Genomic DNA, 27,807 nt, shown 5'->3' with positions numbered 1-27,807 from the left:
CTCTTCATATCTCAGGATATGGAAATAGGGGACCACAGATAAGATGCTGACCTGCTTCATTAAGGATACCTGTACTTCAAGGACACTGTGAGAGTCCTTCCAGAGTGCCCACAATCCCAAGAACACTGCCCTGGCCTGGCTGCACTCCAGAGCTGCATTTTTGTTGTCTCCACATGTGGACTCAGTTGTCACCTTCCACTCATTCCTCCCGTCTCTCACACTTCTCCCTTAGGATAACCCAACCCTTGATACCAATTCTGAACTAACATATCTCAAATCAGTCCAAATCAGAATCCCAGGAGAAAAAATTTTGTTTATTTCAGTACATAATTAAAACGTTTATCTACTCTAGGCTGGGTCAGCGGGAGGAGAGGGAGAGTTTTATTTAGTTTGTCTTGTCTCCAAGAAGGGGTGAATAGCTAATCACCCTTCACTCCCAGCACTGATCCTTAGAAGCCCCAGATCCTGAGCTCCAGATATTAGGATGTAATGGTAGGGCTCACCCTGCTCCAAAAACCTCAAACAGCCTAATCCCAGGAAGGCAAGCCTTCTGCTCCTTCGTCTCCTGCCCTTCCTTAGGATACAAAGCCCTCTTGTCTGGCCAGGCATCTGTTGGTGAACTCCAGGAGAATGTATCCATCTCTTCATCTGTGGCAGCTATGCTAGGTCTCTGATACGCCATTTTGGGTCATCCCTAAGGTCAGTCTCTGGAGGTACTGCTGACGTAGAGTGGGCAACTGGGGATATAGCTCAAAGCCCTCTGGGAGGGTAGGGTTAGGAAGCTTATAGTGGAGGAGGTGCTGCCGGAGACCCTGCACAGAGGGAAGAAACGTTAGGAAGTGGGTAGTGAGATCCTGTTGAGACCTCTGTCCCCAAAGACCCTTTATTCTCCCTCCCTCCAGGATATTCCCCACCCTACCTCATCTGCCAGCAGCCACGTTTTCTGCAGCATGCTCCTGCGGGCAGCCTTAACCTCATCCTAGAGGTAGAACAGGGAGAAGTAGCACTGGGCCAAGGACTGGTCCCCGTCGCTGGCCCTCCTGGCCCTCACCTCCTCTCCAGCTGGCCCAAAGGAAATGCAATTGCAGGCTCCCTTCCTCCCTCTGGAGATGGGGATGTAACTTACTGAGCTCTTTGGATCCTGGGAGAAGATGAAGCTGTTGACATGAGCCACAGTCACGGCATAGAGCACCGGGCACCAGTGTGGACGGAGTGCACCAGTAACCAGGGCCCGGAAGTAGAGCTGAAGGAGGGCCAGGTTGTCTTCAGGAGGCCCGGTGTAGCATTCCAGGGACACAGGCAACTGTGACAGGGGAGATGAAATATGCTGAGGGTGAGGGTGGAAATATGTTACCACTGGACAACAGGGTGAATGGTTCACATGAATCAAATCATGAGGGCAGAGGTCAGGTCCTAGACCAGTGGTTCTCAACCTTTCTAATGCCGCGACCCACAGGTTGAGAACCGCTGCTGGAGAGCCTAAGACCATCGGGAAACACAAATATTTACATTACAGTTCATTAACAGTAGCAAAATTAGTTATGAAGTAGCAACGAAAATAATTTTATGGTTGGGGGTCACCACAACATGAGGAACTGTATTAAAGGGTCGCGGCATTAGAAAGGTTGAGAACCACTGTCCTAGACAGACATATTTGCCTCTGTATCACAAGGATAAGGTTACAGACTAAAAGGCTGGAAAGCCAGGAAAACTGGGAAACAGAAGCAGTTGTGTATTGCTACTACCTGTTTAATCTACATAAAATTAAAACTTTCAGCCCGGCTGGCGTGGCTCAGTGGTTGAGCATCGACCTATGAACCAGGAGGTCAGGGTTCGATTCCTGGTCAGGGCACATGCCCAGATTGTGGGCTTGGTCCCCAATGTGGGGCATGCAGGAGGCAGCTGATCGGTGGTTCTCTATCATCACTGATGTTTCTGTCTCTTTCCCTCTCCCTTCCTCTCTGAAATCAATAAAAGTATATTAAAAACACACACAAAACTTTCACCCTGCTGGTGTGGCTCAGTGGTTGTGTCAACCTAAGAACCAGGTCCCATTTCGATTCCCAGTCATGGCACATGTCCAGGTGGTGGGCTCAATCCCCAGTAGAGGGTATGCAAGAGACAGCCAATCAATGATTCTCTCATCATTGATGTTTCTATCTCTCTCTTCCTTTCTCTCTGAAATAAATAAAAATATATTTTAAAACAAAAACAAACCAAAACAACTTTTAAAATGTCATGTCCAACCGCTCAATTATATTACCAAACCTTTCAGCCCTGGCTGGTGTGACTCTGTTGGAGCGACATCTTGTACACTGAAGAGTTGCTGGTTCGATTTGGGAGGCAACCAATCGCTATTTCTCTCTCTCCCTTTCTCTCACTCAAATCAATAAAAACATATCCATTGGTGAGGATTGAAAAAAAATCTCTCATTAAAACGTTTAAAAATTCATTATTTTTATTGATTTTTAGAGAGGGAGAGGGAGAAACATCAATGAGAGCGTAACACTGATGAGCTGCCTCTTGCACACCCCCTACTGGGGATCCAGTCTGCCACGGGGCATGTGCCCTGACCAGGAATCGAAAGGGCAACCATTCTGTGCACAGGACCATGCCCAACCAACTGAGCCGCACTGGCCAGGGCTCTCATTAAACCTTTCAAAAATTCATGCTCTTTGGACCAGCAATTCTCTTTCTAAAAAATTATTCTTGCCCTGGCCGGTGTGGATGGGTTGGAGTGACGTCCCATACACTAAAAGGTGGTGGGTTTGATTTCCAGTCAGGGCACATATCCAGGTTGCAGATTTGATTCCCAGTTGAGGTGCGTGTGGGAGGCAACCAATAGATGTTTTTTCTCTCTCTCCCTTCCTCTCTTAAAAAAATAAAATAAAATGATTAATTCTGTGCAGAAATGATTATGAGAGATAAAGCTGTCATAGTCTTTATCATAAAGTTACTTAAAATAGCAAAAATCAGAAACGTGCCGAAGCCGGTTTGGCTCAGTGGATAGAGCGTCGGCCTGCGGACTCAAGGGTCCCAAGTTCGATTCCGGTCAAGGGCATGTACCTTGGTTGCGGGCACATCCCCAGGATGGGGTGTGCAAGAGGCAGCTGATCGATGTTTCTCTCTCATCGATGTTTCTGACTCTCTATCCCTCTCTCTTCCTCTCTGTAAAAAAATCAATAAAATATATTTAAAAAAAAAAAAAAATCAGAAACAACGTTAATGGGTTCCGATAAAATAAAGTGGGGTACACAATGAATTATTATATAACAACAACAAATGTTGATTTCTTAGAATACTTAATGATATGGAAAATACTTATTATGTAATCATAAGAAAACATGCAGTGATCCCAATTTTATAAAAATATATATGCATATAAATAAGACTAGAAAAAGATAAATCAAAATCAAAATAGTTACCACTGAACAGTGGGATTATGAACATTAAGAACATTTAGGTGCCCAGCTGGCGTGGCTCAGTGGTTGAGCGTCGACCTATGAACCAGGAGATCACTGTTTGATTCCCGGTCGGGGCACATGTCCAGGTTGTGGGCTCAATCGCCAGTGTGAGATGTGTAGAAGGCAGCGATCAATGATTCTCTCATCACTGACGTTTCTATTGCTTTCTCCCTCTCCTTTCCTCTCTGAAATCAATAAAAATATATATTAAAGAATTATTTTTTAAAAATAACATTAAACCCTGACCGGTTTGGCTCAGTGGGTAGAGCGTCGGCCTACGGACTGAAGGGTCCCAGGTTCAATTCCGGTCAAGGGCATGTACCTTGGTTGCAGACACATCCCCAATGGGGGGTGTGCAGGAGGCAGCTGATCGATGTTTCTAACTCTCTATCCCTCTCCCTTCCTCTCTGTAAAAAATCAATAAAATATATTTTAAAAAACCACATTAAGGTAATAATGTTCTTTTTAATTAAAAAATGTAGTTTTTATGTAAAATATACATTCATATTTTATATACATGTGAAATATATTTATATACTAAAATATTTCTATTTTAAGTTTATCAGAATGTTATAATGAAAATTTAAAAACAAAATCTTGAGATCCTGAAGTTTTTGTTTAATTGCATCAATTTCTGTATTTATGTGAATTTATAAACTACAGTAAGTTTTGAATGAGGTTAATCTTGTCTAATATAAGTAAATGAGTCTGTAGACTGATTGCCCCAAACTAAAAAGTAAAAGTACCTGGAATTGTGTTTTTAATGGTTGTAGTGTTGGTAAAGCACTAATATGCAGAAAATAAAAGAATTACACAGTGCAAAAAAAAAAAAGTCTTAAAAAAAAAGCTCTTTACAGTTTATAAATTTAACTCCTTAGGCTGATATTTGAGGCGCTCTTAAGACTTTATTAGCTTTTTTCCAACAAGTTTCCAAACTTAAATCTGTTCTAGACTCTCCCTCCTCCCAGGCCCTGTCATATTATTCTCTGCCTCTGAGCTTTTGCTCATGCTGTTCCACTAGGTATATTCCTGGGCAATGCTAGGTCAATTGCCATTTCTTCCACAAAGCCTTCTCCTTATGGGAAGCCAACTTTCCTTTCTCTGCATACTGACTTAGCACCTAAAATCTGAATAATTTAGAACTACCTGGGGATTTAGGACATCTCTTATCTAGATCATAGCACCTCATGAGCAAGAAGCTGTGTCTTGAACAAACATCTACTACACGCCAGATACCACGTTAAACCCTTTTCATGGATTCTCTTAATCTCCTCAAAGCCCCCAAGAGGCAGGTAAGGAACCGGAGGCTCCCCAAGCTCCCCACTGCCACCACTGCCCCCAAAGCCCAGTGTAGGTGCCCACGATAGGCTGTGCTGGGCTGAGAAAGTACCTGGGTCAGAGGCAGCCCCAGAGCTCGCAAGGCTCCCACGTGCTCCCCAAAGAGGGCAAGGCGAAAGGTGACGCTGAACCGACGCTGCAGGGGAAGGAGTACCAGAGCCCCAAAGAGGTGGTCCCCAAAAGAGACAGCCTCAAAATGCTCCAGGAAGTTGGCATAGAGGTCAGGGAACGATGTCAGGCCAGGCAGTGGGCAATCCAGGTTGAGGTTTGGCAGGACTTCAGGCTGGCAGAGCCGGGCCAGGAGGGCTGCCACCAGACGTTGTATTGGGGTCTCCCGGAACAGTTCACTGTCTACCAGGAACACACACATGAGCCGTGCCAGGCGGGCACCAGGAGGCACAGCCCAGAGGGCCTGGGGGCGCCAGCTCTCCAGAACTAGCACCCACTGCAGGGCCCGCATGGCTGTGCCCACAGTGTCCGCAGGAGGGAGCCCTGAGGGGGTGTCTGAGGCCCGGTGGTAGAGGCGGATCAAGGGCAGGAAAGGCCAGTCAGTGGGCAGCAGAGGCTCCTTAGGCAAGGGGAGCAGCAGAGCTGGGACTCGCTGTAGCTCCCCTCGGTACAAGGCCTGAGAGGCTAGCAGGCTGGCTCGGGCCAGGGAGCAGTGGGTCAGGTAGCAGCTGCGAATGCTGGGGAGGTCCTGGCAGGCCTGAGCCAGCAGAGCCCCTCGCCCACACCCAGGGTCCCTGCTGCTCCCTAAGGACAGCTGGTCCGAGAAGTCGGCTGCCTCTGGACCCCCTGATGTTCTTTCCCTGTAACAGAACCCAAAAGTTAAAATAAGGGCTGGACCCACAGCACCCAGAAGGCCATGCCAGCTCTCCAGGGCTTCCCAGAGAGGTTCCTAGGTCTTCCCAGTTCCCGACACCCTTTCATGTGTGGGTGGCAGTTCGGAGGACGGACACTAGGGCCAGCTGCCTAGGTGCAAGTTTACAGAACGTCTCTGTACCTCCGTTTCCTCATGGTAAAACGGTGATAATGGAAATGCTAATCTATTGGGGGACCACTTTGTAAGGTGTGTAAATGTCTAATCACTATGTTGTACACATGAAACGAATACAATATTGTATGTCAACTGTAATTAAAAAATAATTTAAAAAATAGTAATACCTAGCTCATGGTGAGGGTAAAATGCTTAAAAGATAGTCAAATACTTAAGGGAATACCAGACACAAAGTCAGCACTCGGAACTGTTGGCTATTACATGTGTATACTAGTTTATATACCATACAGTCACGCTGAAGTCTCATAATTCTCTAATGTGGTAATCACCAACTCATTTCACTAATGAGAAAATGGAAGCTCAGACAGGTTAAGGGTAATCCATGGAAGAAAGAGAATTAAGCCCAGGTCTCCTGTCTCCCAATTTAAGCCTGCTTCTGTCAATAACCACAGTACTCATCTCAAAGGGCTGAGTTGATGCCACCAACTCTGGACTTACGGGAGAAACTCCAGCCGGAATACAAAGCTCAGCAGTAGCTCATGGGCAAGGTGCTCGCTTCCGGGCAGCAGCCGGCTCAGCAGAGCCAAGGCCATGCCATGATGGAGGGCAGCATTGGTGGCCGGCACCGGCTGGGATGTTGCCTGTGGACAGATGGTGGGGGGCTCAAGGGTTGAAAGGGGACAAAGCAAATAGAAGTGAGGATGAGGACATAAGCAAAGATATGTGCTGAAGGGCGTATCTGGAGGAAAGTAGAAACTGCATTGCCTGCCAGGAGCAGCACAGGTTGCACAGAAGCAGAATGCAGATAATGTGGGGCAGAGGGAGTAGATAGCGGGGTAGGGGGTTGGGGGTACCTACTGCTCTCTGAGCCAGGCTGAGTGCCAGATACTGCAGGTGGTACTCGTGGCGCAGGGCCCACACAGAGAAGGGTGTGAGGAGCGGGGCAGCCATAGGAGCCACACATTGGAGGAAGTAGCTCTGGAGTCCAGGGGCAGCCAGTACAGCAGCCAGCTGAGGAGAAGCAAGCTTGTTCAGGTCTAGAAGGTGATGCTGATCTCTCCTGGGGGTCCCCAGGTGGCGGCTTTCTCCCCAGCCAAACTCAGAAAAATGGGTGCTGGCAGAAGAGGCCTCCTTTCCCCAAGGGGAGCCCTCCCCACTTTCTTTCTGACTCCTGGCATCTTGGCCCCCTGCCTGGAATCTAACCAGGTGCCCAGGGCTCACCTGGCCACATAGCCCCTTGTGGATCCGGGCCAGCGTGTTGAAGAGAGTGAGGAGGGAAGTGAGAACCGGGAAGGGTGAGGCTGAGCCAGCCAGACTGAAAGGGGGGCAACCTCCTGTGCAGCCCAGTGACACGAGGCTGGGCAGAGCTTCAGGGACCGGAGCACAGGACTGTGGGTTGCAGAGAGGAGAGCAGCGCCTGAGGCAGAACGGAGAAACTGAGAGGGGCTTTCCAGCGCAGACCAGTGCCCACCTTCCTGAGTCCCCAGCTGAGGCCTAATAGGAGTCAGGTTTCCCTCAGGCTGAGGGCTTCCACCTGGGATGGACCAGGGAGGCAGACCCCGGAGTCCCACAAGGAGAACAACTACCTCCCCACCACACACACAGCACATACCCAAGGGAGTCCCACAGGCTGCCCAAAGTGGGCTGGCTCAGCAGGGGCAGTAGCAGCTCCTCCGACAGGCGCTCCATGTCCTGAAGCCAATCCCCTGGGCACAAGTCTGGCTGGAGGACCAAGGGGGTCACTGAGCTGACAGCCCAGGACACCCATCTCCTAGACCCTGTGGACCCAGGCCAAGTCCATAATTCCAAGAGCCCAAGAGTCAGTGTTTGGAGGTTTCTGCCTTCTGACGCTTGTGGCGGGAGAGAAGACCCTGAGGTTGCTCTGGAACCCGCTGAGAGGGGTCCTGAGAGAGCATAAGGGCTCCATGGAGGCAGAGCTGCTGCTGGGGTTCTCGGGTCCCCACCATGGCTTTTGGAAGCTCCACTGAGTATGGAGGTGGAAAGAGAACGAAAGGTAGGAAGGAAAAGGTAGAAAGTAGGAGAATGTGGGATTGGGAGGCAGGAGTGGAGAGGTGAGGAGAGAAAGAGGGTGGAGTGTTAAGACTGAGGCAGGGCACCCAGGGCATGGTGGAAGGCAGGCGGGCAACACCTACCTGCTGGCTCCAGGTCTGGTAGTAGGCATCTAGGAAGAGCAAGCAGGCAGTGGGCACCGGGCCCAGAGCTCTCCACATCTCAGGTCTGGGCAGCAACTTCAAGGTCTGTCTTAGACATGGCTCCACAAGAGGCTGGAGCCCAGACACCTGTGTCCAAGTGATCAAGGAAGGGGTGGCCGACAGACCAGCCTCAGCAGAGTCACTACAGGAATGCCAAAGGGGCCACAGTGAGGATCTGGCTGCCTGGACACCCCTCTAAGCTCTAGCCACCCTCTCCCTGGGGAGGAACTCTCCTGCCTGCCCCAGAGTTCCTGGTAGGAGGTCTCTCCTGGCCGCTGAGGGCTGTAACCTACCTGCTGGGTTGCAGGGCAGTGCTGCTGGCTGCCAAGGTCAGCTGGGTGAGGACAGTGAGCAATGCGGCTATCCGCTGCATGGACAGGGGCTGTGAGAGGTGAGTGCTGAGCTCCTTAGGCATGACCTGCAGGGCCCGAATCAGCACTGGGTATAGCTCCCTGGGGAGAACAATGACTGCCTCTCAGTGTAGAAGAGAGAGAGAGAGACGTAAGTACAAGGCAGGCCTGCCCCAGAGCTCTGCAGTATAGTTAAGGAGGACCAGAGGGAGAGACCCCAGGCTGGGTAATCCTGGGAGATTTCAAGAGGGAAGGAGCCCGGGCGGCGTGCCTCAGTGGTTGAGTGTCAACCTATGAACCAGGAGGTCACGGTTCGATTCCCAGTCAGGGCACATGCCCAGGCTGCAGGCTCAATACCCTGTGTGGGGCATGCAGGAGGCAGCCGATCAATGATTCTCTCTCATCATTAATCTTTCTCTCTCTCGCTCCCTCTCCCTTCCTCTCTGAAATCAATAAAAATATATTTTTTAAAAAAAAAAAGAGGAAAGGAAGGGAAGTTGGGGGCTGAAGGGAAGGAGGCAGCCCTTCAAGGCTTCCCCCAACGGGGAACCTGATCTACACAACCGCACAGAATTGGTTCCCCTCTCCCGTTTGGTCATTACTCCCAGAATCCCTCGTCCTCATTTTCAGCCTCCCTCCAAGCTTGCAACCTTGGGCAAGGTTGAATCGTCAGGTTAGGCAAGAGTGCAGAACTGGGGGTCTCCCAGGGAGCCTACCTCTTGTCTCTCCTCACCTGTAAAGGTCACAGCCCTGGCCATAGGAGGCTGCTACAGCCCACAGGCGGAAGGACTCCGTGTTCAGCATCTCAGCTTCCTCTGGGGGCAAGGCCAGTTCCTGAGGAGCCTCAGCTACAAAGCGGCACAGGCAGCTCCGGAGATCAAAACTACTCAACTGAGGGTGGACAGGAAGTCTGGGGATCAGGGTCAGCTGGGAGTCTCAAGTAACCTCAGGTTCCTCACTATGGAGACTGACTCAATTTAGCCCTGTTCCAGGCCCCTCCGGTTCCATAGCTCCGGGCCAGGGTGTAACTGCCTCACCTGCCCGCCTCTCCCACCTTCCCCTTCCTCTCCCTTTTAGCAAGCACACGCTGGGCACCTTTTCTAGGGCTACTTGGCTATGGGTGATGTGTGCGTATCTGTATGTGGCTCTTCTGGCCTGGGAGCCCTCCCTTCACAGGAGAGCAGAGTAGGCCTACAGGATACACTAGGCTCCAGCTGACTAGGTTTCTGACTGGTGGTTTTTGTTGCATTTCTAAGCAACTGGATCAAGACAAAGAGAAAGATGGCATGAGCACCCCACCCAGAGTCCGGTGGCCATGCTTAGCCCTTAGCCCGGCACTGTCTTGAGGACCACCGCCACCACCCCCGTCCTGTGTCCTGCTTACCAGCCGGGCAGCAATATTTCTACCAGCTGAGGCTAAGACACGAAGAAGTTTCATAGCAGCTGCACAGGGTACGTTGTGTAGACTGGTGGTAGGCCCCACCCCCGCAGGGGACCAGCTGGTGGGCAGGAACTCTCGAACTATGGTCTCTATCAGCCGAGGGCACTCCAGGACCTGTGGGGAACAGGAGGGAAGGGAGGTAGGGAGGCTGAGGGTCAAGACCAGGCCCAGCTGGACTCTCTTCCCATTCTGTCTCCGTTTTCTCACCCTTGTGGCTGACTCCAGGGAGTGCCGGGCCAGGCGGATGAGTACTGCCAGGATGTCAAGGACCACGGAAGGTCCTGGGCAGGTCACCTCTAGCACATAGCGCAGCCGAGGCAGCAGATTGGTGGCCAGAAGCCCCTGGGGATGAGAGAGATAAATCTACTGCCAAATGCAGCTGGACCCCAGGCCTTGATGACCCCTCTTGCCTAACATGTGCATGCCCTCGAGGTCATGGGACAGAGGCAGCTGTCCCAGCATCTTTACCTTGATGACATCATGTCGGGCCAGGTCAGATGGAGGCTGGTTTCCTTCCTCAGGGCTCTTCCTTTTTGCTTTTTCTCCTGAGGGCTCTTCATCTTCATCCTCATCGTCCTTGTCCTTCTGGGTGGGCATCAGCGGGAACACCATAGCTCCATGGTACCAGGAGAAGGTGCTGTCGAGGAGTTCCTGCCAGAGGAAAGAGAATGGGGTAGGAAGAAGGGGTCAAGCACGAAATGGGCCCAGGAATAGAGAGTGGAACCATCAACAAATAAGAGAAGGGCATCCTGGCCGCTGTGACTCAGTGGATAGAGCATCGGCCCATGCACTGAAGGGTGGCGGGTTAGATTCCTGATCAAGGGCATTTACCTGGGTTGCAGGTTTGATCCTGGCCTGGTTGGGGCATGAGCAGGAGGCAACCAATCGATATGTCTCTCTCACATCAATGTTTCTCTCTCTCTCTCTCTCTCTCTCTCTCTCTCTCATCACCCCCTTCCATTCTCTCTAGAACTCAATGAGAAAAATATCCTTGAGTGAGACTAACAAAACAAAGCAAAACAAAGCAAAAAAGAAAGAGAGAGAGAGAGAGAGAGAGAGAGAGAGAGAGAGAGAGAGAGAGAGAAGGGTAAGGCTCCAGGCTTTGTGGCCTTTAAAAGAAGATGGTGATGCTGCTATCCCATCCTCTGCTCTGCCTGGAGCACAATGAGGGCACGACCACAGGAACAGTAGGGACCCTGATATAAGAAAGCCCCATTCTTATCCCTGTTGTACCTCATCTCCAGGAGCCACCAGCAGAGCTCGAAGAGCGCGAACAGCAGCTGCGATGACCCCATCCACTCTATCGTCCAGGGAGAAGCGTAGCAGGAAAAGGAAACCAGCATCCAAAAGAAGGCGCAGGACACTGCCCACTAGACGGTCCCCAAACTCACCAGCCTGGGCCTGGGAGAAAGAGGAGAAAAGCATGCAGGAGGAAGTTACAGAGACTTTGTCCTAAACTAGGGTGGGACACATTTTTTCTACCATGGGCCATTTGGGTATTTATAACATCATTCGCAGGCCACACAAAATTACCAACTTAAAATTAGCCTTGCTCTAGGCTGGTTTGGCTCTGTGGTTAGAGCATTGGCCCGCAGACTGAAGGGTTACGAGTTAAGATTCTGGTCAAGGGCATGTACCTTGTACCTCAGTTGAAGGCTTGACCTCTGCCCGTGTCAGGGCACGTGTGGGAGGCAACCAATTGATGTGTCTCTCTCACATCAATGTTTTTCTCTCTGTGACTCTCCCCCTCTCTTCCATTCTCTCTGAAAATCAATGGGAAAATATCCTCGGGTGAGGATTAACAACAACAACAAATATAGCCTGCTATATTTGGTCAAACATTTAATTAAATCACCACTAATGCCTTGGCAGGGCCAGACATTCCCCATCCTGTCCTAAACCATTCACTTGCCCATCTGTTCTCAGTCTGACCCAGACAGCTGGTGTATGGACTAGTGAGCCAGAGTGAAAAGGACAGGAAGTGGGAAAGTCTTAAGGTTGAGAGGTGAGGTGTGAGGGTGGGAAGGACCAAGCCAGCAGTCCACTCACCCTGCTGATGATCCGGGCCAACACATGCAGTGCTAGCGCTCTCTGCTGGGACACCTGGCTGCGTGTCAGGTGAAACAGCTCCTGTAGGGAGTACCCCGCTCTCTGGGGCAGGGACAAGAAGTCACAAAGAGTCAAGATACATGGCAGCACCCCCAACAAATACACAGCAACCCTTATATGCCAAGCACTGGGTTAGAAGTCACGGGGAAGACAAAGATACATCTCTCTCTCAAAAGATCCTCAAACTGGTAAAGAAGATAAGATATGCATACAAATAACCATGACATAAAGCAGATTAGAAGGAAGATAATTAGTATTTAATTTGCAACAGGAGAGAAAGAAGAGAAAACTGGGAAGTGATGTGCTCTTAGTGGGTGGGCAGAGCTTCCATGGCCTGGCCTGGAGCACAGGGTAAAGGCATTCATTCCCTGGAGCAGGCTTCAGGAGCTGAGCCCTGGAGGTCCTTAAGCATAGGATGTATGTGGGGAGAGGGCAACAGAATGGTGCGGCAGAAGTGAGGGGGCAGGGACAGACTATGGAAGGACTGTCTTATGGGGCTAAAGAGCCAGGGAACTTTCTAAGGCAAGTTGGCCTGAGCTGGACCAGAGGGAATCAGCGTGGCAGCCTCAAGAGGGGTGGACTGGAATGACATGGCAGAGAGTTGGAAGACATGGTGACTGAGCAGACAAGAGGGAGCAAGGCTCTTATCTAAGAAGCATCAAGGGGAAGTGAGAGAACTGGCAACTGACTGGAAAGTGAGGGAACGAGGAGAAAGACTGTGAGCTAAGAACCTGAATGGATGCAATGGGCCATGAACCGCAATAGGAGGGCCAAGGCATCTGACCAGAGGTCCTTTTCCATGGCTGTTAAAAGCTGCCCAGTCCTCCCTGGGCCCCATGATCACCTCTGCCTCCTCTCCATGGTGGTGCAGTCCCAGGTGGGTGGGTAGGTCCACATCGGGAGCCAGCAGTTCTCCTTGAAGACTGAATCGGGCCTGCATCCTCTAATGGGAAGAGAAAAGAGGTCTATGGGCTGGGGCAGCAGCAACTTCCCCACACCCACCCTCACCTTTAATCCCAGGCCTCTTCGGTCTTAGGTCCTGACTCTTCATCTGATTAGAAATGGGCTCCTCTGGCCTACGGTGCCAGGAAGGTGAGCAAGAAGAGATGTTTTTCAAGCTCAAGGAACAAAAGGACCTGAGCTTGGGTTCTGGGTACAAGAGCCGCAGCTCCACTCTCACCCAATCCACCCCTTGTAGGCCAGCTGGAGCTCCTCACCTCCTGTGTCTGCTGCCGCCGGAGTGGGGGCAGGTCCTGGGTCCAATGGAGCTTGTCCAGCTCAACAGTGTCCATGTGCAGCCACTCCTTGTGGGGGGCCACAGGCAGTGCCAGAGCTGGGGAGATGGAAGCAGAGTAGTATTCCCTAAGGGACTCGGCTCACTGAGCCACTGGGGTCCCAGTCTTCATCCTGGGAACTGGGCAAATGTCCTGGCCCCGATATGGCAGAACATACCTAGTCCATGGGCTCTAGCCCCTAACTGACCCCAAGGATTCCTTGGGAGGGGAAAGGGAAGAGGAGAAGTTAAGAAGAGAAGAGAGAAGGAGCAGAGAAGGAAGGGAGGACCACATATATCAGGGAAAAAATAGTCTCACTCTTTAGTATCAACCTCCCACAGGAGCAGAGAAGAGGGGACAAGGAGTGGGGGTAGCTATACTGCTTCAGGGAGGCAAGATACAAAAACACACACCAACCACCTCTTCCTTCCTCACCCCAACGCACACCCAACCTGCTCAGCTGGCCTGGAGCTCATCCAGGGGCAGGAGGTCCTGGCTCTCATAATTCAATTTCTTCTTTTGTTAATCACTAATAAAATAATCAAGTTCCTGGGAAATGAGTGCTCCCACTGGCCTCTCTGCTTCAGGTCTGGCATATCGATAAGACCTGCATCACTCTTCTCCCATCATCCTGGCCCTGCCATCTTTCCCCCAACTCTGAGAGCAGAAGCAGAAAACTGGGATGGATGGAACCACAGCTGGGGCAGCTATTGCCAAGGCAGGGAGAAGATGCTCTGCCGGGGGAGGGGGCCACTCAGCCATCACACATTGCTGCCTTTTACCAGGGAAGGGGGAAAAGGAGAAGTAACAGGACAGGAAAACAGGAAGCATGTGCAGAAAGAATATACATGTCCATAAAGGAAGACAGATTTCAAGGCAATAACGAAGATTCACATTAGATGTTCAAGGACAGAGGCGATTCTCTTTTCTCATCCGACAGAAGGAATTCTTTCCTCTCCTTTTATTCCCCCAAAAGATGCCCCCCTCCTCCAAACCTGGGGTTCCTGGCTCCAGCTCATCTTCCTGCCTAGGGTCACTGGCAGAAGTTGGCCTAATGGGCTCCTCTCCAGTGACCTCTACAGACGGTCCTCCTGCCCTCTGCTCCTTGATGGCCTTTTCTTCCGCTTGCTCATGGGTATGGCCGCGAGATCTCAAGAAAGCAACCAAGCTGGGATCTAGAGGAGAGGGGGTGGAAAGAGGGGATGAAGGTGGATCTTCCCTAACCTCCTCTAGACCTGAAACCTGAATACTGCCTATAGGTGCCAAGACCAAGCTACTTCCAGCCCTGGACTGAGGCCCCTGGGCTCTGGTGGGGCCTCAATGACCCATAACTGTCACTGGGACCTGCCTGCCCACTTCTGCCTCCACCTTCACAGTCCACTGGCCCATGTTTATGCCCATCCCTGTGCTTGGCTCCAGGTCATAGGCCCAAAGTGGCTGTGGAGTAAATGAATGAATGTCGCCAAGGGTGAAAATGAAGGCATTTAGGGGGAAAATTTCTCTCACTTGTAGCTAATTTATTTATGCACAAATATTCACTAAAAACCTAATATAAGCTATGCTCTATATAGGTGCTAGATATAGTTTTACTGACTGATTTCAGAGAAAGGGAGAGATAAAACATCAATGATCAGCGAGGCCAGTGTGGCTCAGTGGTTGAGTGTCGACCTATGAACCAGGAGGTCATAGTTTGATTCCAGTCAGGGCACATGCCCAGATTGTGGGCTCAATCCCCAGTGGGGGTGGGGGTGGGGTGCAGGAAGCGGAAGCAGCCAATCAATGATTCTCATCATTGATGTTTCCATTTCTCCCGCTTCCTTCCTCTGTGAAGTCAATAAAAATATATTTTAAGAAAAGAAACATCAATGATGAGAGAGAATCATCAATCAGCTGCCTCCTACATGCCCCACATCAGGGATCAAGTCCACAACCTGTGCATATACCCTGACTAGGAATTGAACCATGACCTCTTGGTTCATGGGTCAATGCTCAACTACTGAGCAACACAGGCCAGGCTAGATATAGTTTGGAATAAGACTGACTTGGTGCACAGAAACTAGGAGGGAGGATTAGTATAGTAGAGCATCATATAGTAGAGTGTACTGCAGCAATACTAGAGAATAGCTGTTATACTAGGTAGTACAATACACACAGCAGAGTGGTTAAGATCAGGGCCTGTGAGACCACATGGACCTGGGTTTACATCTCATCCATGTTTCTTTCCAGCTATGTGATCTGGGGGAGAATTTCTTAAAAATTGTTTTGGCCCTAGCCAGTTTGACTCAGTGGATAGAGCGCTGGCCTGCGGACTGAAGGGTCCTGGGTTTGATTCTAGTCAAGGGCACATGCCCAGGTTGCAGGCTCGATCATCAGTAGCAGGTGTGCAGGAGGCAGCTGATCAATGATTCTCTCTCATGATTGATGTTTCTTTTCTTTTCTTTTTTAAAAATATATTTTTATTGATTTTAGAGAGGGAGAGGGAAAGAGAGATAGAAACATCAATGATGAGAGAGAATCATTGATCAGCTGCCTCCTGCACGCCCCCAACTGGGGATCGAGCCCACAATCCCAGGCATGTGCCCTGGACTGGAACTGAACCCAGGACCCTTTAGTCTATAGGCCAATGCTCTGTCCACTAAGCCAAACCGGCTAGGGCTCATCATTGGTGTTTCTATCTCTCTCTCTCTCTCCCTTCCTCTCTGAAATCAATAAAAAAATTTTTTTTAATTTTTGTTTTTACTGCTTTATAAAATTTTTTATTCATTGATTTGAGAGAGAGAGAGAAACATCGATTTGTTGTTCCACTCATTTATGCATTCAATGGTTGCTTCTTGTATGCGCCTTGACCAGGGATTAAAACCATGACCTTGTGCATCAGGACGTTACTCTAACAAACTGAACAACCGGCCAGGGCAATTTCTTAAAATTTTGAGCCTCACGTTTTTTTCTTTTTGTTTTTTCCATAAGTAAACGAGATTGGTACCACCTCCCTCACAGGAACAGTTTGAGGACAGAATGATGTAAAGTACTCAGCATAATGCCTGGCAATCACAGTAAGCTTTCCTCAATAAGTAGCAGTCCCTTCCTAGCCCAGCCTTGGCAGGAAAGCCAGGTACCCATACCAAGCTGAGCGAGCAACCTCTGCTGTTCCTGCAGGATCTCCTCAGGAGTCATAGCTTGCAGTCTTGCTATGTTCTCTTCATGGATGGTCTGGGCTTCCTGCTCAGCCTCCTGGTCCCTGAGCCCCTTTCCTGTGACCAGATGGGGTCTCTGGAAGTTCTGGCTGCCACATGGAAGCTGGTGATCCTGCTCCCTGGGTGTGAGTGACTCACAGGTCACAGCACCTGGAAGAAGTGTATGATCAGTTTCATTGCCTCATCATTGCCTCGTACCAATTGGGCTTTTTGGCCCTCTTCTCCAATCCCATTAGGCCTGGAGAGAGATGGAGGCCCCAGAGCTTTCCTAGGCACAGAGCAGAGATCCCTACCTCCACCTCCTACTCATTCTTCCCCTTGGACTTATATGAGAAGATTTCCCTTAGAAACATCCTACTTTCTGACCATGTTCTTAGATGTTCAGGCTGCATGTTAAAGGCATGCCCCCAGCTCTTCCACAATAATTTGCATTATTAAAGGAATCTTGGCTTCTATCTTTATTTTGTAGTCTTTGCCATTTCTTTTTTCTTTTTTTTTTTTTTTTTGTCTTTGCCATTTCCATCCTTGTCCTTGGCCTGCTCTCTCCCTGCTCCTAAGTCCCAGATGTGGACCTAAGCCACCCTTATTCAATACTCTAAATGAGGATATAGAACAGCTTCCTCTTTAAATGGCTCAAATGCAATTCATATTTGAAGCAGGGAACATGTATATCCAAAGATCACTCTATCATCCTGCGTTACAAAAAAGCCAAGCTCATGCCTCTTCAACCCCAGCTCACCCTCTGGTTGGTCCTGGGTAGACACAACTCCTCTAACTGGTGGGATGCTGGCTTCAGATCCTCTCCTTGCTGCAATTTCCTGGGCAAAGATGCTTCTCTTACCAGATGTTGCTGGCTTCCTCTAAGGAGCAAAAAGAAAACTCAGGTGAGACTGATATTCCTTACCCCATTCTCTTCTCAACCTCTTCATACTAGTCACTGGGACAAAGAGATAAAAGCAAATTGCTTAATCTCCAACGGTCACATCCCTAGTCCTCAGAAAAAGCAGGCCACTATAGGAGTACAGGTCTTGAAGTCTGATAGAATTGGGTTGAATTTCCGACTCTTCTATCTATTGGATATATGGTGTTGAACAAGTCATTTATCTTTTGAAAAAATGGGGATAATGTTACTTACCTTACATCGTTATTATGAGGATTAAATAAAAGAATGCATATAAAGTAATTAGTATGGTGCCACTTTAACATCAGAATTGCTTATTATTAAGTTTCCCAATCTGCAGAAGATGCGCTAGGAAGTTCACTTGACTGTACCCTAAGTACCACCTATGGTTACCCCTGTCTACCTGTCTCTCCTGTGAGCGATGGAATACAGGGGGGAATGCGACACCACTGGGCACAGGCAGATTCACAGCCACTGAACTTGTATCTCGTTCCTGCGCAACAGAGGACAAAGAAGTGAGGACACAGAGACTTCCCCAGGCTGGAGCCTATGCTAGTAGCCCCAGTTCTGTATAACTAGAATCTCACTCTATGAAGTGATAAACCCACCTTGCTTTTTAGGGCACAGTGATCCTACACCAGACCCCCACCTCACTGCAGGGGAATAAAGTCCCATCTTTCTAAATCACCCTTTACTCATAAGGCTCACCACCCCCACCCAATATCCTTTGTGCCCCAGGATGCCTTGTCCCACTCAGTCAGGGTGAGACGCACAATAATCTTAGTCAAGACAGCAGTGATGTGCTGATCATGCCTGTTCAGCCTCTCTTCAGGGTCCACATGGTCAGCCAGGGGACGGCCAGGGCTGGGCTTGGCTCTTTTTGGAGGAGCAGGAACCAAAGCTGGGGGCAAATCTGGGAGATCTGAGGGATAAAACAACAGTAGACAGATATGAGGATACTCATACCTTACCAGGTAGAGTCTGAAGGCTAGGGGAAAGCCAAAGAAAGAAAGTCAGCTACTGGGGAGCCCTGACTCAAGCTGTGTCACCTTGGGCAAGATCTTAACCTCTTTGAGCTTCAGTTTCTTCCTATGTAAAATGGAGTTGCAGCCACAGAGGCTATGCAGTGCATGAAATAATAATGGGTAGAATCCAGCCATAACAGGAAGGGGAAGGAGACCCTGATGTTGTACCCTCTCCCCCTCAGCCTCACACACACAGCCACTCACTGTCCAGCATCACCACATCCCGCTGATCCTGCAGCCGAGGCTGGTCCAGGTTAGCATTGGCACCTCTTCTACTTTCATTCTTCACCAATTGTACTGCTGGGGCTGCACCAGATGCAAGAAACTGACTCTGGAATCGCAGCAGGTCCACCTCCGACTCCCCTGGCTTTGGTCTGGACAGCATCTTGACACTCCAGCTGCCTCCCCAGTGCAACTGCTTCCGTGTGGGGACTCCCTCTCATTCACCCCTAAAAGCAATAAAGATGGGCCCTCTTTAACTGAACCCTGGTTCTCTTTATTGTGCATCAAAGAAGACCTTTTCCTTGGATTCATGTCAACTCATTCCTCCTCATTCGTGCCTTATTGCCATTCCTTTCCTATTTATCCTTCGTTGATATCATCAGCCTAGCAACAATATTTACTGGTAACTTAGGTTGTATTAACCTGTGGATGACAAAAAGTCTCAGTTACAACCTGAGGGGAACTAAGGAAAATGCACCAGGAGCCAGGTAGAGAAATACCAGGGAGTGGGGACTCTATCAAATTGGAGCAAACATGCCCGGACTAAAAGTATTGAATTAGTAAAACACTTTGGGCTGTAAAAAAATTATATATATATATATAATTTGTATTTTTAGATACTAGCAAAGAACGATCAGAAAGTGAAATTAAGAAAAACAATTCCACTTACGATAGCATAAAAAAATAACAAAATACTTAAGAGTAAACATCACCAAGACACTTGTACACTGCGGGGCCCCACAACGCCCCGTAGGCTGCGCGGTCGCGCGTGCTCTTGGACCACCCGCGTCCGCGAAGAGAAATCACCGAGTCTCAGCCTGGCTGCTGGGGATGCAGGGCCGCGCCCGGGACCGCCACACCCCAAGGGGCCGGGGCCGCGGCCGCTCCTGTGCAGCCCAGACGCACGCGGGCGGGCTCTGACAGAGGAACTAAATACTCTGCACCAGAGCCCTCCGCCGAGATCCCCCGAAGGCCGTCTCTCCAGCCCAGCCACCTACTCGTTCCCGGGCTCCCTGGGCGCCGCCATCTTAACCAGCCGGCTTCCGCCGCCGCCAGATTTGAGCTTCCGCTCCCAGCGAGGCCCCGCCTCCCCGGCCTGGCTCCGCCTGCTCAGGGGTTTGGCGGCTCGGAGTTTGGGACCAGTGAGCGCTAAGGCGCTCCGCGGGCCTTGTGTCCACGACGTGAGTTCTGTGCTGACAGAACACATCCTTCGGCCGTACATCAGGCACTGGCCCTTCTCCACATACAACACCCACGACAGAGGCAAAGCGTTTCTCACCAGCGCGGATAACCGCACCCTACATGCCAGCACGCAGCTGCGGAGAGAAGAGAGCAGAAAGCAGCCCACTGCCGCCAAGGCCATTTCCTCAGGGAGCATTCTGCCTTTGTGCATGCCAGTGCCCCTTTCTGGAAATCTTGTTTTCCCTTCCACCCTATCCCAAAGTCTTTCTTCTTCTTTTCTTTAAATTGATTTTTAGAGAAAGGAAGGGAGAACGAGAGGGAGAGAAACATCGACGTGAGAGTGAAACATCCATCGCCTACCTCCTGCACACCCCCACTGGGGATCAAGCCTGCAACCCTGGCATGTGCCCTTACCCAGAATTGAATGGGCAACTTTTAGGTGCATGGGATGATGCTCAACCAACTGAGCCACAATGGCCAGGGCCTTTCTCTTCTTCTTCTTTTTAAAAAAAATTAAATCTTTATTGTTGAAAGTATTACATAGGTCTCCCCCCCCCCCCTCTAGCCTGTCCTCACCCCCAGCCCCAGGCTTTCACCATCCTATTGTCTGTGTCCATGGGTTATGTATATATGCATACAAGTTTTTTGGTTGATCTCTTCCCACCCACCCACCCTCCCCTGCCTTCCCTCTGAGATTCTGCAGTCTGTTCTGTGCTTCTCTGTCTCTGGATCTATTTCCTTTCTCTTCTTTTAAGGCCTAGCTGGAGTCAACTCTAAAACCTTGGCCAACCTGGTTAATCACTGAACTTGTCTTGGAACATTCCATCTGTACCACTTGTGTGACGCGTTGGGAAGCACTACTAAATATCAACTATAGCTAGCATGTGTCTTGTTCCCTTGAATAGACTGTGAGTTCCTTGGGGGCATCAGGCCTTCTTTTTTAAAAATATATTTTTTTAAATATATTTTATTGATTTTAGAGAGGAGGGGAGAGGAAGAGAGAGATAGAAACATCAATGATGAGAGAGAATCATTGATTAGCTGCCTCCTGCATGCCCCCTACTGGGGATCGAGCCCACAACCCAGGCATGTGCCCTTGGCCAGAATCGAACCTGGGACCCTTCAGTCCGCAGGCTGATGCTCTATCCATCGAGCCAAACCAGCTAGGGCAGGCCTTCTTTTCCATAACACTCAACACCCAGCATATTGCCATGCACTTAGGACCTTAGTAAGTCATTGCTTGATTGAAGGCCATCTTAGGGCAGCCAATAATTAATCCAGTGGTTTTCAGACTTCAGCAGGCACCAATCACCTAGAGGGCTTGTTAAAACAGATTGCTGGTCCTCATCCTTAAAAGTTTCTGATTTAGTAGGTCTGGAATAGGATCCAAGAATTTGCATTTCCAACAAGTTTTCAGGTATTCTATAGAACTAGGTGTACCGGTTAATAATGCGGATTTTTTTCAATACATGGAGTTACACATATGTTGATATATATGCGATTTGATATGTATGCTATTTTGTTGTATTGACAACAAGCTTCAAAACTTCATATGTCAAATTTGCTGAAGGTGTTAACATCATAGATATTTTTAGGCTTAAAAATGTCAAATTTCGTGCCAAAAAAAGAGCATTTGCGGGAAGTTTTAATTCATTATTTTATTTTGAAATAAAGTGCTGCTAAACGTTATCGTATACTTTGGGAAGCTTTTGGTGAACATGCTCCATCTCAAGAAAGTTGTGAACGCTGGTTTAAATGCTTTAAAAGTGATGATTTCTATGTGAAAGACAAAGAATGTCCAGGTCAACCAACCAAGTTTGAAGACCAACAATTACAAGCATTATTGGATAAAGATGAGTGTCAAACTAAAAAACAACTTGCAGAAAGATTAAACTTTGCTCAGCAAACAATTTCCGATTGTTTACAAGCAATGGGAAAGATTTTAAAGGAAAGAAAATGGGTGCCACATCAACTGAACCAAATACAAATGGAAAACCAAAAAGTCATCAGTAAAATGTTGCTTCAACACACGAAAGAAAGTCTTTTTTGCATTGAATTGTGACTGTCGATGAAAAGTGGATTTATTTTGAGAATCCCAAACGCACAAAATCATGGGTTGATCCAGGTCAACCATCAACATCGACAGCAAGGCCAAATCGCTTCGGAAAGAAGACAATGCTCTGTGTTTGGTGGGATCAGGAAGGTGTGGTGTATTATGAGCTTCTAAAACCAGGTGAAGCTGAAACCGGTTTGGCTCAGTGGATAGAGCATCGGTCTGCGGACTGGAAGGTCCCAGGTTCGATTCCGGTCGAGGGCGTGTACCTTGGTTGCGGGCACATCCCCGGTAGGGGGCGTGCAGGAGGCAGCTGGTCGATGTTTCTCTCTCATCGATGTTTCTAGCTCTCTATCCCTCTCCCTTCCTCTCTGTGAAAAATCAATAAAATATATTAAAAAAATAATAAAACCAGGTGAAACTGTTAATACTTATCACTACCGTCAACAAATAATCAATTTGAACCAGGCTTTGATCGTAATATGATCAGAATGGGCCAGAAGACACAGCAAAGTAATTTTGCTTCGTGATGACACACCATCACACACTTCAAAACCAGTTAAGGAAGTATTAACCCACCCGCCATATTCACCAGACCTTGCTCCTTCAGATTACCACTTGTTCTGATCGATGGCACACACACTTTCCGAGCAGCACTTCAAAACATAGGAAGAAGTGAAAATTGGGTCTCTGAATGGTTTGCCTCAAAACAAGAAAAGTTCTTCCCTGACTGGTTTGGCTCAGTGGTAGAGCGTTGGCCTGCGGACTGAAAGGTCCCAAGTTCGATTCTGGTCAAGGGCATGTACCTTGGTTGTGGGCACATCCCCAATAGGAGGTGTGCAGGAGGCAGGTGATCGATGTTTCTGACTCTCCATCCCTCTCCCTTCCTCTCTGTAAAAAATCAATAAAAAATATATTTAAAAAAAACACAAGAAAAGTTCTATTGGGACAGTATCTACAAATTACCTGAAAGATAGGGGAATGTGTAGCTAGTGATGGACATCATTTTGAATAAAGCACTTTTGATGTTTCTCTTGAAATTATGGTGTTTTCTTTGATTACAAAATCCGTACTATTAACCGGCACACCTAGTAGCTTAAATCACCCCACTCAGGGAGATAGATAGCAGAAACCCAATTAATGCCATTTGCCAGCCACACTCAAGGACAAATGAACTTAAAGGAATACAAAGCAGCCCAGCTTATGCTCATTTCTCCACCTGGCCCCTCTCCTGTTACCCTAGGGCCTAGGCCAGTGGTCGGCAAACCACGGCTCTCGAGCCACATGCAGCTCTTTGGCCCCTTGAGTGTTCTAACGCCACTTCTTCAAAATAGACTCGCCCAGGCCGCAAACCGACTTCTGCGCATGGGCCACGAAGTTTCAATCGCACTGTACGTGCGTGCCCGCACGTGGTATTTTGTGGAAGAGCCACACTCAAGGAGCCAAAGAGCCGCATGTGGCTCTTGAGCCGCAGTTTGCCGACCACTGCCCTAGGCCCTTCCTTGTATCACTGTTCTCAGTTTTAAAAGTCCTCCTGATGTGATACAATTGGAAGTACAGAACAAACCATTTCCTCAAAAAGCTTCATGCCAAAAAACTGAACCTGGCCCTAGCCAGTTTGGCTCAGTGGATAGAGTGTTGACCCTCGGACTGAATGGTCCTGGGTTCGATTCTGGTCAATGTCATGTACCTCGATTGCAGGCTAGATCCCTGGGCCCTGGTTGGGGCACATATGGAGGCAACCAATCGATGTGTCTCACATCCATGTTTCTCTCTCTCTGTCTCTCCCCCTCCCTTCCACTCTGTCTAAAAAATCAGTGGAAAAAATATCCTTGGGTGAGGATTAACAACAACAACAAAAGAAACCAAGAGTCCTTGGAAAAATGGCTGATTCTAGGATTGGGACAGGAAATAGACAAATCGAGCCTGGAGCATTTTATAGTTCCAGAAAGTAAGGAAGTGCCCCAACCAGGGCCAGGAATCGAGCCTGCCACGGAGGTATGTGCCCTTGACTGCAATCAAACCCAGGACCTTTCAGTCCTCAGGCCAACGCTCTATTGACTGACCAAACTGGTTAGGGCAACTTTTGGTTCCCTTTATTAGAAAATGGTATTAGAAACAAAGATTTGGGTGATATGCTTATTGCCATGGGGGTGTCTTCCTTTTTGACCCTTCTCAGCTAACAATGGAAATATATGTATATACTGTTATATATACTCATATTTATAAACATTTCTATATATAACCATCTGGATCTATATGTGGAGAGTTTTTTTAAAGTCTGTTACAGATATGTAGTGTAATATTTACAGCTGAAATTATGTAGCTAAGATTTGCTTTTAAAAACTCCAGCAAGTCCTGGCCATGTAGCTCAGTAGGTTGGTGGGTCCTCCTGAGCTGCTAAGCTTTCAGGTCCGACCTTTGTTCAGGATACGTGCAGGAATCAACCTGTGAGTGTGTGAATGGGTGGAACAACAAATCGATGTTTCTCTTTCTCTCAAATCAGTAAATAAAAACTTTTAAAAATATTCTATAATAACATTTTTTATAAAAATAGAGTCAGAAGTGCTTCAGTTGCCAGGCTGCAGTTAAAGAGGGCCAAGTCAAAAAGAGAAATACAGACAGCCAGATATAATTATTTTTTTAAATCCTTACTCGAGGATATTTTTATTGATTTGAGAGCGAGGAAAGGAGAGAGAGAGAGAGAGAGAGAAACATCGAATTGCGTCCTGTAGGCGCCCAGACCAGGATCAAACCCCAAATCTGGCTATGTGCTCTAACCAGGAATCAAACTTGCCACCTTTTGGTGTACTGGCAACAGGCCAACCAACTGAGCCACACCGGCCAGGGCCAGATATGGGGCATTTAGACACACACACACACTCACACTCACACATGAAACACTTCCTCTTTAGGTGAAACTCTGCCATCCCTACGTGAAATTTTGAAGAGGACAAATTTTGTTCTTTCACACATTTGGACTCATCTGCTGGTTCAGAAATCCCAAACTTATTGCTCTCTTCCTACTTCCTAAATCTGCTTTTGGGGTGAAATCTGATTATTTGAAAGTCCCCTATGATTATAAATCAAAGTCTGTTTTCTTCTAGGAAGTTACCTTTCTGCTTCATCTTTGGCAAGGAGTGGCATTGTTTTTGGCTTAGGAATTTCAGGCAAGGTATATTTAGCAGGCGCAGCAACAGTCCCCACCAGCCCTGGAATCACACCTGCAGGTCGTTATCCTCCAAGCCCCACAGGCACAGATTCCCTGTTTCTCTAAGATGATGAGGAACATAGTCTGTGGCCTGCCCCATTCCTTAAGTGAAACTTCCCAACTCTCACCTCTTTAACCAGTAGTTGGGAAAGACTAGGTCCTTGATCATAGGGCTGGGGAAACTACCAGGACTCCATGGCTCACCTTGGTATCCTCTTGGTGTACTGTTCCCCCCCCCCCCGCCCCCACCCCAAACTCTGAAAAACGATGAAGCAGCTGCTTCCTGAGAAGGCAGAGAGTGGGCAGATACTTAATTCACCTGAGTAAGGAAATGGCAGGGTTCAACCTAGCTTTGTGTATAAGGGACTGTTGAGCCCTTCCTCTCCCTTGCAGCCCCTTCTTACTCCCCAGGGATAGATCATAGCTGGCCCCTGTTCTGTTCTGAGGACAGGAATTGCTGGGACAGCTGCTCCTGCATTAGGTCAAATACATTTCCTGTTGATTTGATTAGTTTCCTTCCAAGCAATGCGTTTATGAAAGGAAGGGAGATTTTTGCAGGCATAGGCAGCCAACCTCCTCCAGTCTCTCTCTCTCTCTCTCTCTCTCACACTCTCACACACACACACACACACACACACACATACACTTTCTCCCATCCACCCACAAAGTGTCAGTCACATTTAGAGTTTGCATAAATGCACACCCTCCCTCATATATCACAATGCACACCCTCTCACACACCTACACACCTCTCCCACAAAATCACACCTGCTTGCATACTCTTAAAGTATGTTCTATACCAGAGAGAGAGAGAGAGAGAGAGAGAGAGAGAGAGAGAGAGAGAGAGAGAGAAGATAGGTAAGAAGAATGGGTGTAAGGGCTCAGGAAGGCAAGCACCCTATTGGATCTGGGAACTCTGAAGATCAGGGCCCTATAGTCTGCCCTACCCTGCAAGTAGAAATCCTAAGGATTGAGAGGGATTCTGAAGTAGGGGTAGAGGAAGCAGGAACTCAGGGCTCCTGGCCCCACATGGAAAGTGTGCTGCTGGAGGGTGACAGCGATGTGCCTCCAGTCTGCAGCTGAGGTAGGAAGTTGGACAAGGCTCCGAGTAAAGAATGCAATGACATCCATGACAGGTCCGAGAAGCCCATTTTGACGGGTAGGAAATGATGGCCCTTGAGCTGGGATTCTCTGTCAGAGTTCAGGAAATGGCGGGGAGGGGATGCGGGGAGTGAAGGAAGCGGAAGGCTGGGTTTGGGCTCTGGGTTTAACATTCTCTAGGAAGGGTCTTTCCAACATCAGTCAGAGTCGATAAAAGGAGGCTTCCTGCCACTGCAAGTTTGTCGTCCCCAGGAGAGGAGAGGTGGGGGAGAGAGCCCTGAGAAGTGACAAGGACTCAATCAAGTGCAGGACTGCAGCCGCCACATTGCCGTACGGCGGCCCTTGCGAATCTGGTTTCAGTCCCAGACTGTTGCCTGCCTGCCCTGATACGACTCGGCCCAAGCTCAGAATCTGTGGATTCTGGAACCGAACAATTTTTTTTTTTTTTTCCTTTAAGGAAGGGTCCTGGAGCCAACCCACAGTGTCCAAGAAAATTGGTAGAGTGCTCAGCTAAACCGAAGACTCGGCCCCTGCGATCCAACAGACAGGCTTCCGGAGTCTCTCCCCGTGCTGCCGCCCGGGGGCGCCCCAACGGGGTCTGGGGCTGCCTCCAGCACGGCTGTTGTTATCACCGTCATTAAGAAATAAACAGGGACTAATGGGGCCAAGTGAGGAAGAGGCAGGGTCCGGCTGCTCAGAAGGCGAATCCCTGGAAGGATCCAAAGAGGCTGCGGAAACACAGGGCACTGAGTGGCCGGTCCCTCCTCAGGGCCCACGTAGAGGCGAGGGCAAAGGGGAGGCGAACACTTGGTGACCTGGATCTGGACCCAGTTCTGCACCGGCCCGACAGGGTGTCCGTGGGCACAGCCGCCCCAGTGATTGCTGGTTGTGGGGCAGGCCAAGCTCTGAGGAAATGATTTAACAGGCATCTGCCTATTTAGTTACAGAGTGCCTACTGTGTGCAAGGCGTTCCATTAATAATAACTAATGTTTTATTGGAAATTGTAATAACACAGCCAACTTTCACAACATGCCCTGGGCAGGGGTAGCTAGAAGCCGAGGAAGCAACTAGGAAGAACGACCAGAGGTGGGCTCCCGGGCTTTGGCACAGCAGGCGAAACCCGAGGCTTCCCAGGAAGAGCTTGGAAAACGCCAAGGTCTCGGGGGTGAAGCGGAGGGAGGTGGAGCACGAACTGGGGGACGGGGGTGAAAGGCTCCCGAAAGCAGCACGAAGGGGTTCTGGTAGATCCTGCGGTGGGAGCTCTGAGTCACCCGAGTCACGACAACGTGGGGGGAGAGGGCTGGTGGCTGGAAGTGTCAGGGCACCGAGATGCCTTATGTCCCGAGGGGCAGGTGCTGGGTTTCGGAATCGGAGTCTGGACAGAAGTTGAGATGGGGCAGAGGCTTCTTCTAGCAAGGTTTTCAGGGGCAGGATCTGGAGTTGTGGGTTTGAAAAGATTCTGGAGTGTATTTGGGGAAAGGAGGGGCGTGGCGGGGGTGCCCATCCAGGGGACCCACCAGATCCTCGGGTTCGGCGCTGGGGTAGCCGGGGCAGGGGGTGCTGGCCGGGGCTGGGGACATGGGTGGGTGCGGATCGGCCGGAGAGGCCGGAGGACCGGGATGGCAACCGCCAGGTTGGCGCTGCCGGCGAGCCGCCCGGGGCCCCGCGGGGGGGCGGTACCAGCTCCGGCTGCGGGCGGGAGGGCCGGGGAGGAGGCGGCGGCTCCAAGAA

The 27,807-nt window shown here is 49.3% G+C and overlaps 1 protein-coding gene across 2 annotated transcripts; it reads right to left on the bottom strand.

Annotated features, from left to right (window-relative positions):
* Positions 1 to 293: 293 nt before the first annotated feature.
* RPAP1 (RNA polymerase II associated protein 1) lies at positions 294 to 19,576 on the bottom strand. 2 transcript variants are annotated; one of them, XM_008143026.3, is made up of 25 exons: positions 19,527 to 19,576; positions 18,511 to 18,755; positions 18,055 to 18,203; positions 17,685 to 17,774; positions 17,120 to 17,240; positions 16,309 to 16,530; positions 14,182 to 14,361; positions 13,130 to 13,245; positions 12,757 to 12,855; positions 11,853 to 11,954; positions 11,037 to 11,204; positions 10,272 to 10,454; positions 10,011 to 10,145; positions 9,747 to 9,917; positions 9,096 to 9,253; positions 8,306 to 8,464; positions 7,953 to 8,154; positions 7,412 to 7,521; positions 7,021 to 7,216; positions 6,658 to 6,810; positions 6,298 to 6,440; positions 4,855 to 5,611; positions 1,127 to 1,303; positions 920 to 979; positions 294 to 812 (listed from the first exon to the last, which is right to left on the bottom strand). In XM_008143026.3, the coding sequence occupies exons 2-25, from the start codon at positions 18,689 to 18,691 to the stop codon at positions 663 to 665; spliced, it is 4,182 nt and encodes a 1,393-aa protein (XP_008141248.2). In that variant the 5' UTR covers positions 18,692 to 18,755; positions 19,527 to 19,576; the 3' UTR covers positions 294 to 662. The 2 variants fall into 2 exon arrangements, with proteins under 2 accessions (XP_008141248.2, XP_054572312.1); XM_054716337.1 differs by lacking the exon at positions 19,527 to 19,576 and adding an exon at positions 19,336 to 19,401 and having other exon boundaries at positions 18,511 to 18,951.
* Between the last annotated feature and the right edge of the window lie 8,231 nt (positions 19,577 to 27,807).

The sequence above is a fragment of the Eptesicus fuscus genome, chromosome 5, assembly GCF_027574615.1.
Source record: "Eptesicus fuscus isolate TK198812 chromosome 5, DD_ASM_mEF_20220401, whole genome shotgun sequence".
Taxonomy (NCBI): domain Eukaryota; kingdom Metazoa; phylum Chordata; class Mammalia; order Chiroptera; family Vespertilionidae; genus Eptesicus; species Eptesicus fuscus.
This window is presented reverse-complemented; position numbering and strand designations above follow the sequence as displayed.